We start from the raw sequence: 15,513 nt of genomic DNA, 5'->3' as shown, positions 1-15,513 counted from the left end.
CACTCGAGTGGCTGAGGCTTCGCCCGGTTCTTAGATTAAAGCCCAGCGAGCTAATTTGCTGATACTCCACAATTCCTGCATAATCCCAGTCTAATCCTCACAAGCTCAATCAAACAGGCAAATCTCCAGCTCAGTATCTCCCTGTATCTTCTGCGTGCGCACACACACACAGGCAGTATAATGAATACGTGGACACTCAGCGGGCCCTTCTGAAGCCATGTAAAAGTTAAAGTCTATACATCTCCAGGGTCTGAGCTAACTAAACATGACACACTAGTAGACTGACAAGAACAGTCTGACAACATAACATGTACGCCAACAACTATTTACATAACCGTGTACCCAACTTTGAAGTCTTCAGGTAAAACAGTGGTAACGCCATAGAACTCGAGTCCTCTGTGAGGAATTTGAAAATATGTGTTATTAACTGCGATGGGAGGTGATTATTTTCTGTAACAAATTCAACTGCTGAGGTGTGGAGTTGGGGAGACAGGCAAGTGATTAGGGAGGAGATTAAAAGGAACGGTATGAGAAAGCCAGTCGTGTCACCCGAGAGGACATGGGCAAAATGAATAGAGATAAATGTATGACTCTGGAGTCGCTGGTGGTGAGCGGGTTGCACTGGAAGAATAAATAGCGGTAGGGTATGCAAGGAGCGTTATGGGGACTGATTAGGAGTTGGTCTCAATGTAACTTGGATGATTGCTGCATTGCATTTCTACAGTGCTTTTTCATCACATGGATCTGTGAGACTGTTAGAGTTTGTGTGCGTCTGTGGATGTGTGCGTACTCCTGCCCAGTTCAGGATAACAGTCAAAACCAAACAATCTTCTGAGGATTCGAGTATTACTACTTTCTGTCAAGCCTCATCTCAAAATGGGTGCAATTATGCAGCATCACAGGTCACAACAAATTTGTCCTGGGTAGAGGCTGAGACCAGGTCAAATACTGTTTCATGGATATATTTCAGGGCAAAGAGTTGGTGTGGAAACCCAAACAAGATCTAAACCGAGTGGCCCACTAACCTAGCTAACTGTGCTTAATGATTAGGTTAATGGACATGACTCCCATGGATTGTAACTCCCTGGGAAATCAATGGCTGTAATGAACAGTCACTAATGAAGTTTCAAAACGTCAATGACCACTGAGGGAAAGCTTTCAATTGAGAGACTAACAAAATGGCAATGATGACCAGTTAAGTATCATTTGTGGCCGTCTAAACCTACAGTACCCATTTACCTACAGATCTTACGCATACATTCGAATCACCAATCTCAAGGTGGAGTTTCCCTCAAGAAAATGTATTATATGTAGAGATTGGTTGACATAGTAGTATTTACATATTCATTCCGCCCCTCAACTTTCTTTTTAAAAGTCACGCTAAGCTAGACTGCCTCAAATCCAGACTTAATCCTGATAGATCCTGTTTAGCATTCAGTTTAAAAACATCTACCTCTTCAAAGACATCCAGAGAGATTATGGAAGCTCTCTGCCTGCGGTACGGTGCTGTTCCTTTATACTGTAGATGCATACAGAAAAAGCGAGAAACCACCACACGAGGGGAGATTTCTCAATCGCCAGCAGAAAGGGACAATCCAGAGGCAGAGAAGGACATTGGGGAGGCGGAAACGTTCAAAGAGATAGAAATAACATGTGGTATTAGCGTAAAGCAGTGTTTTCCAAACCTATACTTGAGCACCCCTCGCCGTTTCACTTATTTGTACTATTCCATAACTAGCACACCTGATTCAACCGATCAACTAATCACTAAGCCCTTGATTAGTTGAAATCAGCTGTGCTAGTACTGGAATGGTTCAACTACTATAAATGGAACATCTAGGGATATTCGAGGAGAGGTTTGGGAACCACTGTATAGCATAGGTTTGCAATTAGTTTAAAACACATTTCTCTAACTGATGCTTTTTATATCCCATTGTTCTTTCTCACACACCGAATAATGTGGTTACTTCAAACATATACAGCAAGGGAAGCTACTGAAGCCAATATGGCCAATCAACGCTGAAAGGGCCATAGCATTGTTGATTATGAACAACTGGGGACAGCGATGGGAAAGTCAACCCTAGAGGCATATTCCTTCAAATCAATGCCTTTTAGTGGCCATTTAATGCTGGTAGGGTATTGTAAATTATGAGTGACGGCAGAAAAGCTTTTTTGGCTCAAAAGTCTATCAAGCACTTCCTTTGGCAAGGGTCACAGAAATTGTACAAAACGTATTTTTGCCAAATGAGAAAGTGTTTTTGGGAACAACCAACCCACTCGAGGTTCTGAATTTGATTAGCGCTCCATCTTTATTTCTGCGAAAAAGGATGATTTAATTATGACAATTCTCAGACGACGAGGGAGACTGACAGAAATTGTGAAATGGAGATATCAAGGGTGTCCACCCACTCTGCCCAGAGTTGGTGAAAACGCACTTTGGTGATGACATTTCACTTATTTTATAATACATTTTACCAGGACAAATATGATTCTTCAAAAAGAAAAAAAGAATTTCGTAACCTAATGCATCCGATAATAAGCACCGAGCTCTGCAGCTTTCTCTCCAAAACCTTTGAGGGTTTTACATTTTGGTCGTCTTCCAAGTTGTTTCCACAGGTCGCAAATAGCTAAATTTGCATGACACGAGCTGAATAAAATGTTAAACGCTTTGGGAAAAAAAAAAAAAAAACTGTTGTTGGCATTTCACAGAGATACGCTTGTTTGTGAGGAAAAAAAACTTTGCATTAATATTAACAGTGTATTCTAAAATATTAAAACGTCTCAAAATCAATATCCATCTTACCTCTATTATTGGTTTATGGCCTCTGGATTTGAGAAGAAAGATGACGAGTTCAACGAAAAGCCTGCCAGGTAGCCTTAATTCTCACAGCATCCAGCCTAGCTGACAGGATGCTATTTTCCAGATTTGACCACTTTTTTTATATATATATWTTTTTTTATCTGGACTCCACTGATTTAGTCACCCTAATTTTGACCATCCTACAAGGGTAAAAAAACACCAATCAGTTTTGAACAGATTATGATAGAGTCATGGAACTGGTTCTTTTAGAAGATTATCTACACAATTAACATTATTTTACCTATTGGTCGAAATATATATTTTTGATTGGACACCCTAAGACCTCTCATACTCAACCGGCGGACCGGATCCGGACCGGGGTCAATATGGACCGCAGGTCTCCCCCCTCCCTCCAACAAAAAATAAAATAGGGCTTCCACCCATGGTATCATAATCACAAATAAGACATGCAAAATGCGTAGAATTGCAGGAAATTAGCTTTAAAACTGCAAATTCTCTCTTCACCAACAAGAATGGTGTGAACAGTTTGGGGGGGGGGGGTCACATGGGTTGCGAGGTAGGAATTTGTTACTATGCTGAMAAATTACATTATCCATCCGGACCTTTGCCACCTAGGAAATATGTGACCGGATTTTCTCAAATAGTACTCGAGTACCCCTGCCCTAAGATATCATGCAGAAATGTATGAAAGATGTTGAGTACATTATAAATGTGTACAGCACACTGACACTGGGGGATGCCTTTCATAAACAACAATTACAGTCTGAAGTGGGAAAGCTGCACCTCCATGATATCAAAATAATGACATCATATGGCCCCAGTGCACGGTTATGTGACCAAAAACACCCCTTTGGATGAAATCCTATAATTACACAGCACCATGGGAAGGCTGAGAGAGGATGATTGGAGGGAAGGTAGAGCAAATAAAAGGGATAAGGCCAACAAGTGAAGGCTCGCCTACAGATCTATATATAAAACAAGTACTGTAGACATACAAACCAACAGACACACACACAATACGTGCTTTCGCCTCCTTTCCAGGCTTGCTTTCAGTGTAATGAGTCCCCCTAGATCTAACCTCCTGGTTGACCTGAGATGTGCTGAGAAGCTTGAGCCCCAGCTCTCTGAAGAGAGGAGGGAGGGGGGCAGCGGGGGGAGGCTAGACTGACAAGTTGACCTGTCTCCCCTGGGGGAAAGCTTGAGGCTTGAGGGGCACGGACCTGCGAGAAACTACTTGCTATGGAGGTGCTGGACTGAGGAATGACTGTGTGTGTGTGTGTGTGTGTGGGGGGGGGGGTGAATGATGGGAGAAGAGCACAGCGCCGTGACCTTRAGGGCGACTCCTAGCCCACGTTACCCAGTGCCTCTTGATCACTTGCTCCTCCCCTCACTAGGAAAGTGCAACATCCACTCTGCCCTGAAGGGCTTCACTTAATAGTGTGGATATAATGACTTTTTCCACAAGGCTGGCTGCTGCGTTGCTGCTACTGCATACACAATTACTCTGGGTGGAATCGGCAAAGTGTAATTATCAATTTGTTAAAGAGTTGAGTAGTTTGGTTCTCTGGAAATACCTCTGATGTATATAACAAACAGGTGGTGCAAAGGCTGGAATGTGTGTGCGTATGGACATTCACCAGGACTATTGCAATGCTATTCCTTCCTGCCTGTAGGGTCTGGTGTAGCTAGCAGGTGCCTTCTAAGACGTCGGCTGCATGCTGCAGTAGGGGGATTGGCTGATGGAGCCTGGGCCTTGACGTATGGGATTACAGTGGATTTCAGAGGACATTACACAGTCATTTTATAGCAGAGACAGAATAAGTGGGGTTTTGCCCATAAGGGAAATCCAAGCATAAGAAGGCACACTTGTCCAATTGCAATTAATCGACTCAYACACCTAGCGATATCACCTGCCCCAACCAGAATGACAAATAGGTGAGCAGGGATTTGAGATGAATACTGCTATCTTTCTTTCAATCAAAAATGTGTGTAAGGGGAGTTGGGGATTCAGATTGGGGGCAAACCTACACAGAGGACAATATGACTGTATTATGACACCAATTTAATGGCTTTCATCATAGTAAACAAACCACAATARCTGCAGGGAACCTAGTTTGTACATGAAAAGATATGATTATCAAAATGTTACAGCAATTGCTCCAAAAAAAATGAGGTCTATCTTAACAGAATGGTTAATCAATTACAATTAATTGGATGTACACTACAGTATATAACGCTTTTCCAGTAGCTCAAAGCGCTTCACATAGTTTGAGGAGAAATGTTAGACGCAACAATAGACCCCCCCCCCCCCCGTAGCTGGAATCTGACGGAAAGCAACAACATTTGTCAGTGTGTGTCATCTCAGTTGTTAACCTGTTAGTTCTTAGGCCGCATTGTAATTGCTTACTGTAATGCCTCCCAAAAGGCAGAGAGATGCAGGAGAGGTTTGACATCAGCAGCCTGTCAGGGTGCGTGAGCAGAGAGGAGAGAGTCACTAGCAAAGCAGCTTGACAGCCTGTCATGTCACCCGACAAGCTTGAAGGTTTGTAAGTAGTAATTAGTAAGCAGATTGTCACTGACCAACTACATTGTTTGAAATTATTCTGTGGGTTTGACATGCATGTCATTGTTATAGGCTTGACATGTAATTTTACAAGACATTTCATTGTTATGATTTGGGACATCCCTTTCAAAACCAGTATAACCGGTCTATAAATATCTTCTGGCATTGGTTTGGTGTTTCCAGAGGGACATACAACGCCATACTGAGGGACAAATACATTGAGAGAAATAAACACAGCAGGAGACTCAAAATAACTCTCAGCCCTCCATTTGCAAACAATATACAATACAAATTCTCTCAGGAGAGGTTCTTATAACATGCAGCAGTCATGAATCACTCACTTATGGGGGAAATAATATGAGGACTCTAGTACACAGCCCTCTGCCCATTTGTCGAGCAGGCCATTTCCTCTTCCAGAAAGGAAGATGGGGAGAAACAGAAAGAGAGAGAGAGAGAGAATGTGTCTTTAAGGGAGTCCATAGGCCAGACACAGCGTGTTGGGACTTGGGAAAGTCACCCACTGCTTTTCTCATGACCCCTGGCCAGCTTGGAGTCTGCTGTAGCTCGTGGGACAGTGCATGCGGGGAGTCATGGAGCAGAGCAGCAGGAAAGTGCTGTATGTCTAAGGCATTCGCCTGGGGTATGTCCTGTGTAGAAGAAGCCACTAGTTGAGCTGCGTTTCATTCCAAAAGGTTGCCCTCTCCCTCTCTGCCCACGTTCTCTCCCCTCTGTGGATCAGAGATCACTATAGATAGGTCTAAACACAGCAGCTCTGCTTATTGTCTAATTGCTTTTCCTATTCAGTTTTATCAGAAACTGATAGAGCTATTTTCTGGGATTAAAGGCAGCCGAGGGCAACTTTAACAAGGGGCGGAACTGCTGAGGACGCTTGCTAACGTTATCTTAGCACTAATGCTAGCTGCCCTCACATACCTGGCCATAACTGTGTGAGAGGCAAAGCACACAACTCAGGTAAACTAATTTCAATCTCCCCAGAGGTCCAAGGATGCATCACAATTTGAGATACATGGCCAGAGGCAATACACAGGATACACAACTGTCCACAGTTCTCTTGGGCTCCAGATTGGACAACCCTCATTTTACCTTGTTAGAACTAGTGACATGGGTTGGTGTTCTTTCTCTCATTACATCTGTAACAATAGTCCAGATAAATCCACAATCCCCTGGAACAAATCAAAAGCATACCAGTTACTCGAGTCCCACACAAGGGACCAGCGACTTCAAATTTGGCCTGTAATCCAGGCTCTAAACGCTGTTAGGCAAGCCTCCAGTCCATATTATTTTAAGAAATAAACAATTAGAGATAAGGCACAGTTGTTATAACTTTGATAGATTGCATTTCAGAGGATGGGGGGTGGGGGGGGGGGGTGAACTCAACGCACTGCAGCAAATACAATGGAGGGAGGAAACAAACTGCGCCATACGATGAGGACACGCCAGGCAGAGTCGTGTTCATTAGGCACCAAAGCGATGAAAACAGACAAACAGGGAGGGACTACCTGGACTTGTCCAATAAGAAACATTGCATGTCCTAATGATCACTACCTAGACTTTAAGGCATGTTGTATCTTGATGAGGGACAGACATGTTGCTAAAATAAAGTCCAGAACCTTCCTCATTATTAAAAAGACACTGAATTCTAGAGAGTAGGTGAAGTGGTACACATGACACTCTTCCCCAGGCACACCTTTCCTCTCCTCGAGTCCAGAAGGATCTAGGAAGCCCATATGGGATGACCTTGTTAAATAAGTCAGTCCTTTGTAGAGCACACCTGGAAAACAAATGAAGATATTATCTTCCCAGGGATGGTGTGTCTGGAATGGAAGTGTCATCAACTAGCGTGTTGCTCCTTCCATCTCATTTTAAACTTGGTCTAAGTATAGCATTTGAAATCCTTTATTGTCCATTAAAACAGTTAACAATTTGAGGAAGTATAAGGTCATATTAAAATTGGGTCTAATTATTCAGTAAGAATTCTTTCCATTAATTACAGGCCCAAATGATCCAGATAACCCTGAACCACCTCTTGTGATCTGACTGAAAGAGCAAAAAGCCTTCAATTGTAACAATACTGGTACAGCTTTCCTTTGACCCACCCCTACCCACTCCAGTAATTAGGAAAAACAAGTCCAGGCACATCAAGAAGCGAGACTTTTAATAAAAACAAATTTCTTCAGTAATGAGATTCAGTAAAGTACTGGATACAATACAAGGTCACTTCAAACAATTACAACACATACGAGACTAATGGCATTCAAATGGGCAAAACCAAAATGACTAGGCTCAGACTTGACAATCCCAATTGATTTAGGGATTTCAGGACAATGTAAATAACACCATGCAATAGATGGTCCTATTAAATATGATTACTGTATGTTTTTTTGTTTTTTTTACTGTCATTTCCATGTAAAAGCACCCATGAGCAGTTTATAGGATCATATCAAATTTGGTCGTTGGTGGCGGACCGCATTAGAATAATAGCCAGTGTGTTGAATAATACCCAAACATTCAAAGCAGGATATTACAATTTTCTACCTTTGTGTACTTGTTCAGGATACATCCTCATGAAGAGAATGACATTCATATCCATAATTATGCATTTCTGTGTAGTACAGATGAAGGACCCATGATGTCATTCTGTTACTGTCATTCTGTTACCGGTTGTTGATCCACTTCATTTACTGTAGTTCAATAAACAAGAGATGTTCTCAAACTCAAGGCGTCATATCATAGCTAACACCCCATTCTTTCTGCAGACATCTTTGAATCTTAATTTGGAGTAAATATTTAAGTTTTTGGAAAATTTGCTCACAAACTGTGAGAGATTTTACTGTCATTCTGCTACCAAACTTTGCATCTTCAATGTTCCTCAAGTAAAAGTATTTCAGTAACATTTTCAGTGACAATTATTCAAAGTAGACTTCTGCATATAGGTGTATGGTTTGCTAAACTTTGCTTGACATACATTTTAAAATGTGAAAAGTGAGTCTCAGCATTACTCTGTTACAGTGGAATTGCCCAAACCTAGATTCTAAAAGGTCCAACTGAGCAAGAAGCTGCGATGAAAATAAAAACAATGCTGGCTACTGGCTTAATGTCATATTAATGGCATTGGGTGCCACACACTTGCTGTGAAGCAGTGTGTTTACAATACATTAGTCTAATGTAGCCTACTTTAACTCCAGACTTCAGTTCCAAGACACTAGTTTTAACAACTTCACACACAAAACTAATCCGCCCCCCATAACTCAAAAAATGTGATTGAAAAGGCAACAAAACAACCACGGGTTATCCTGTTTTCAAGAGAAGACAAACCATTTCTTATCATAACTAATTATGAAACAGCACAGCCTTGGGAATTAAAGCATACAAGTAGAACTAGCCATCTTCCTGTTAGCAAGACGCTATTCACAACCATTTCCTCCCATGTCTTGGCCCCTACATCTTAGGGGACACACCTGCTGTAGACTGTTGGTGAGTCAAACAGATAACTAATTTATAAATCAGGTGGGTTATTGTTCAGCTACCGAGCAGTACTTTCTGCACTTCATACTTAAGGTAAGAGTTTGAGAATAGATTGCACTACACTTGTGTCAAGAAATGAATCCTTGGAATACACATTACTATTTGGCAATGCCACACCCTGATAAGGTGAAATGAGCTAGTGTGAGATTGCCAGCATCAGCACATGATTGTTTTGGAAACAAAACACTTAAAAAGGGCAGAGAATCCTAGGACAGATGTGGGAAAAAGAGATAGGAAGTTTCCACTACATCCCATGTCCAGTGAATACTTTGGTTCCTTTTTGGGGTTTTTTACTGGGAAAGAATGCCACTAGTTAAATGCACAATGTCTGAAAATTCTTTGTCAAAATCTAAAAACAAATGGCAGTGTTAAGACTATTTCTACATATGACATTGTCCATAAACTTTACATAAAACGTGGTTAAATTGTAAAAGAAATGTCATTACGACCAAAATACTTGATGTTAGAATGCTTGATAGTGTGATATGAAACAAGACTTTGCTAAACAGTGCTAGCCCACTGTTCAGGCAGTGTCTGTCCATTTTATAATAAAGGGATTAATCCTCCCTGGCCAGCAGAATTATGTGTAACACACTTGTTTCAAATTCAATGGAAAACGAACAGGTGTTTCAGGTTAAATCCCCATGTCAAGTACGGGAACTTAATCTTCTACTACTCCACACCAAAATTATACATTCCACTGTCTATTAGGTCAAGTTTTGTACTGTCAGAGGCAGCTAGAACATTGTTTTATGTTGTCGGTGTTGTCAGCTCGAAGAAAATGTTGGTTGGTTACAAAACACCTTGCATCCACATATAGCCTACTAAACAATAAAACCACTACTTTTGAAATGATAAATAGCGTTATTTCAAACTCAAAATGACTATTGTCTTACCTGTAAAAAACAAAAATGTGAACGACAGCAAGATGCAAAGTTTCCTCGAAGTATACATCTCCATAGTTCAACATGCGCCTTCTGTCTGACCACAGCTGCTGTTTCCCGTCTTAATGTATAGTCTCCCCGTTATCTGTGCGCAATTTCGCACTTCCTTGAACCGCCAGAGCAAAGACTAGGGGTAGCGAGTTTACAGTGGACAATGTGACATTATCCAGAGTTAAATCATCTCGTTCTCAGCAGCAGTTGACGTGAGAGTGATACAGCCAAGCGTTGGCATTTAACGTTGCGCGCAAATAATTATTACAGCAGCCTACTTTGGCAAGTGTCCAGATCTTTTCTTACAAAAATGTCTTCGTCGACTTTCTCGTTCATGCTTCGGTCGTCGTCAAAAACGGAAAGTTGTCATCGTGAGAATGCTCTGCCACCTCAACAACCGACACCTGTGCACATTAGCAACGTCACTCTTGAAATTCTGGGCACTTACAGGTGTAACGTAAAGTCGTACATCGCCTTGGTCCGTACAATTGCCCTTATTTTAGCGCCCCAAAAACGTAATACTTCCAGATCAACTGTAATGTCAATACCATTGTAAAGCACAATTTCTCCCCTTTCCAACAGAATCAATTACATGACCTAAACGCTGCCCGTTTCTGAATAATTCAAGTAAGCAATGAGCCCCATCGGGTCTTTAAAAAAATGGCGGGTGGGTAAGTGAAACTAATGTGTGGTAGTGAGAAGGAGAGATGTTGTGTGGGAAAATTGCTTTTTTTCACTCCATCTGTCCAACTTATCACCTTACCGCCTGTAAAATGTAAATAAAACACTATAAAGAGTTTATATAATGTGTCATTACATACCTATTTGAAGGTTTGTGTTGAATTTGAATCGGGTTTTTAGGGTGATCTTAGAAGTAAACAGCGGCTTTGAGAATGATGATTGCATGCAATGATGACGCAAAAAATGACTAGGTATCCTCCCCCTTACCCCTTCACTGTCCATTTCTTGTTTTTAAAGGATGAGAGAAGTGCTACACCTGGTGGAGAGAGATTGTAAGACAGAAATAGTTGCTTTATGCGTGCTGTACGTTACGACATGACACTTCACAATGTAACGGACGGTCCGTTTTTTCAACTTTTCTCCAATACTATAAAGCCATTACCATGTCGATCAACGCTTGAATAGAAACCTAGTTCACACCCCCGATTTTGAAGTCAACACAGTCGCTACAGTCCCCTGGACGTGCTACCTGTCCCAGACCTGCTGTTTTCAACTCTCTAAGGACCGCAGGAGACGGTAGAGATACTCTTAAATGATCGGCCTATGAAAGCCAACTGACATTTACTCCTGAGGTGCTGCACCCTATGAACAACTACTGTGATTATATTATTTGACCATGCTGGTCATTTTATGAACATTTGAACATCTTGCCATGTTCTGTTATAATCTCCACCCGGCACAGCCAGAAGAGGACTGGCCACCCTCCTAGCCTGGTTTCTCTTAAGTTTCTTCCTAGGTTTTGGCCTTTCTAGGAGTTTTTCTAGCCCTGTGCTTCTACACCTGCTTGCTTGCTGTTTGGGGTTTAGGCTGGCGTTCCTGTACAGCACTTTGAGATATCAGCTGATGTACGAGGGCTATATAAATACATTTGATTGATTAGTTTTCTTTGTAGCCTCGTTTGAATGTTGCGTTTGCGCACATTTGTACGGAATGGGGTAGTTTATGTTAGTGGTTCTATTCCAATAAAGAAACCGTGTGTAAATAACTATTCCAATTATAAACTGGGTGGTTCGAGCCCTGAATGCTGATCGGCTGACAGCCATGGTATATCAGACCGTATACCACGGTATGACAAAACATTTATTTTTACTGCTCTAATTACGTTGGTACCAATTATAAATAGTAACAAGGCACCTCGGGGATTTGTGGTATATGGCCAATATACCACGGCTAGGGCTGTATCCAGGCACCCCGCGCTGCGTCATAGTTAGAAACAGTCCTTGCCCAGCCCTGGTATATTGGCCATATACCACACCACTCATGCATTATTGCTTAAATACAGTGGTGGGCCGTCAGGGCCTGCAAGGCCTTCTCTGCTGGCCTAAACATCATCAGAATTAATTTTTTTTTAAATATATTTTCCCACAAATATGTATTAATTTCTCCCAGAGTAAGAGTTATACTCTTCATTTCATAGCTTTCCTCTTGGTTGCACTGCTTCCAGCCCCAGGTTGAGATTTGGAGGGCTGGTCTTTATGTTAGATCTTTTATCCAATCATATTCAGCCATCATGTGTTGCCAGGGGTCTAAAATCTGCCCTCAGGCCTTCAGAATCAACAGTGCGGCGCTTGTAGCTTATAGTGAATGGAAATTAAAATTTTGTGTCAACCAATCAGCTTTAGAGTTGGCTATTGTACGCCTGCTGGCTGGCTCCAGTGTTACACAGGAGCCAGCTAGCAGCGTAGTGCGTGCACGTCTTTTGATTGGATTACCAATATTGAGAGGCAGGTCCTATGGGCAGGTCTATGCAGATCTAGGAAACTGAATTTGATAAACGAATTAATTCGCGTTCTACTAAGCTGTTTTTTCAACCCACAATGGCGGAAGGAGGAGAAGATATCGATTTGGTCGAGGATATAATTATAACGCCATTCTCAAGACGAACTTTTCAAGAAAAGTTAGACATTGTAAGGAGAGGTCGCCCGACGCCACAAAGCCTGTCACAGGCGGGAAAGGGGTTCGTTCGCTCGCCACTTTCAAAATTTCAACTACGAGCGCTGTCAATGGCTCACAGGCTCCGAGAAGCACTGCAAACTGTACTGCTGGGAATGCCTATTATTTGCAAGTGATCGATTTGGTGTTTGGAGCCACACTGGCTTTGCAAACTTGAGTTGTCTGTTAAACACTGTTTACCCAAAAATGTCAATTTGTCAATTTCAAGGTGACGCAACGCCTGGTTATACTGCGTTTCTGTCTAAATGTATAGTGTCTAGAGCAATGGCATCATAATGATGGTAATAAGAGGTGGATTAATTCGGGTGGGACTGTGTAGTACCTCACTGAAGGCCTAGGCCCCAGGCCCACGGCACGCCACTGCTTAAATAGAACCTTGGTACATTGATTACACATTATTTATTGTATATTGCACATATAGGATACATATTAAATATGTTATTAGCTGATTAAGGGTATAACTAGGCTACTGTTGGAGGCTAGTGCAAAATGCCTTATTCAGTTCATAGACACATGCGTTATTTATTTAGCTAGAGAGCTATTTCTGGACATTACTATCTAGACAGCCTACACACCTGCTGTTTGTGCTAAGTTCCAAATTAAGAACTCAATGGGGGCTGGCTATGATACAGTATGATGACAGTCAACTCCTTAAAAAAATTGTGACCTTTTACAAATGATTACAATATAACAAATCAGGTGATAAAGCTTTTCAGACAATGGCCATGGTTAGCTCATATGTTGATACACACATTGAGGTTAATGCATAAGTGTGCAATCTAGCCAATTCCAAAATGATCTAGTCTATCTCTTTTCTTTCCTTCTCTTGAAACTGCAGTTCATGTTCTATTACTCCTTTAGATCTCTCGGGTGGCTAACGCAAAGAAACAAGCCTCGYTGGCTTGTCAAGAGAGCTTTGGCACCCCCAGCACTTAGCAGGCAACGTGGAAGTGGAGAATGTAGACAAGCCCAGCCCTTAGAGGTGAATACCTGACTCACTCTGCTTTCTCTGAGGCTGGTCGGTTGCCATGGAAATACTGGTGAGGCTAATGCAGCAAGATTACTAAATTATTAGAGTCCAAAGGCTACTGGGTCGCATCTATARGTATAAAGAGTTGCCAATGTTGCCAATGGATTACATCGGGACCTTGTGGTTGTGTCAAGGAACATGAGCACTGTCTGAAAGAAAACCGGATATGTTGGCCCCTAGACAGAAAAGGTCTATATTTTGATTCATTTTATATTCAAGTTCAGACTATTTGTGATGAATCTCCTATGCAACAATGCAATTGCCTCAAAGCCGATTTCTCTACATATAGGCTTACTAGAATATCTTGTAGTTAGTAGATGTGAATCCCATGCAGGCAATAAAGCAGGGCTGGCTCTAGCCTTTTGGGGGCCCTAACCGAGATTTGGTGACCCCATATAGTTTTAATTCCTGCAATTGTACAAATTTTGCCATGGGGCATAGAAAAACAAGGTARCGTTTTAAAGCAAGTTTTCTGCAATTCTACTAATTTAGCCATAGGGCAGAGAGAAAAATGTGCAATTTTACAGCTAATTTCCTGTAACTTGACCCCATTTTACCAAAGGGAGAGATATTTTTGCCTTTTTAAAGCTAATTTCCTGCAATTCTACACATTCGCAATGACTTATGACATGTTAATATGATATCTGAGTGAGAGTGACTAACAAAATCAATGGGGGCCCCATGGAGGTAAGGGGCCCGGGGGAACGTGCCCTGTGTGTCTGGTCATTATTCGGCCATGATTACTGCAAGTTTAGATAGCTGGCTAGAATAACTAACCAATCAAAAAAAAAAAATCACTGAGTGACTGTCTGTAGCTATGTTTCCATTAACTTGTCCAGTGATTTTTTTTATTAGACATTTAGAAAGTTTTCATAGAAAATACATGCGACAATTGCCTGTTACAGTGCGATTCCATTTATCTATCTTATGTCGATAAAAGAGTTATGAGTTATGTTATGATGTCACATTTAAAAAAACAAATAAATAAGCAAAAACCTACAGTGTCAAATAAAAATTAACTGGTTGAAGTGTTTCCATTACACATTTAGGCAAATTGCGCATGAATACATTTGCGACAGCCTGTATGCCCTCCCACCTATCTGTTTCATGTCTCAGGTAGCCCGTGAAAGCCAGCATGGATAGAATGCAATAATTGACTAACATTTGCTATATTGTAATAATTCTCATCTGCCAACATATTGCCACGGTCCGTGCCATGGTGAAACTTGTACTCCTGCAGATTTGAAATAATTGGATCGTGAAACTTGCCAGTCAACCAGAAAAGCAAGGTGAAGTAATTTAGACATTCTTGAAAGTCAGGACAATCCTTGACCTGCAAAGAACCATCATTTTTTATAGTTTTTTTTATTTTTATTGCAAGCAGTCGGCCTYGGCATTTGGAAGCCTAAATCCTGCCTGATGTTACTGCTGTTGCTGAAACCACTGACATACGTTAGCCTACTGTAACCACACACAGAGAGGGTGTGTGTGTGTGTGTGTTAAGGTTGGGCGATTGCGTACAAGCCTACATCGCCCGATTGCGCCCCATAGCAATCCTCGATAGTCTTTCTCATGATGTAGCCATGATGTATTTCCATGGAAATATAAAGTTTATTTGGAAAGTAATAAAAAAAATGTTTTAAGCATTCACGATTTGCATAAATGTAATATACTAACCCTTACTCTTGTTAAAAACATGAAATGGTATTACATTTGGTGAAGAGCATATTATGACTTGTTTAGGACTCAAAACTCTAAGTTTAGGACTTGAGACTTGACTTGAGACTTGTCGGTATTGACTTGAGACTTGACTCGGACTTGCCTGTCTTGACCTGGGACTTGAGTGCTAAGACTTGAGACTTACTTGTGACTTGTAAAACAATGACATGTTCCCACCTCTGTTTAGAATTAAATGTAGAGTGCA

General features: G+C 41.4%; 1 protein-coding gene across 2 annotated transcripts in view; it reads right to left on the bottom strand.

Moving 5' to 3' along the window:
- Positions 1-10,797, bottom strand: part of LOC111982078 (endothelial cell-selective adhesion molecule) — a 60,113-nt gene extending 49,316 nt beyond the window's left edge. Inside the window, exon 1 of one of the 2 annotated variants that reach the window (XM_070449357.1) lies at positions 10,687-10,797. In XM_070449357.1, the coding sequence (XP_070305458.1) occupies positions 10,687-10,771 (85 nt within the window). In that variant the 5' untranslated portion in view covers positions 10,772-10,797. Of the gene's footprint in view, positions 1-9,826; positions 10,496-10,686 lie in introns of those variants that run through there. The other variant, XM_024013624.2, reaches the window with a different exon arrangement.
- Positions 10,798-15,513: the final 4,716 nt, after the last annotated feature.

The sequence above is a fragment of the Salvelinus sp. IW2-2015 genome, linkage group LG20 (assembly GCF_002910315.2).
Source record: "Salvelinus sp. IW2-2015 linkage group LG20, ASM291031v2, whole genome shotgun sequence".
Taxonomy (NCBI): domain Eukaryota; kingdom Metazoa; phylum Chordata; class Actinopteri; order Salmoniformes; family Salmonidae; genus Salvelinus; species Salvelinus sp. IW2-2015.
Note: the sequence above shows the minus strand (reverse complement) of the source record. Positions and strands in the feature narration are given on the sequence as shown.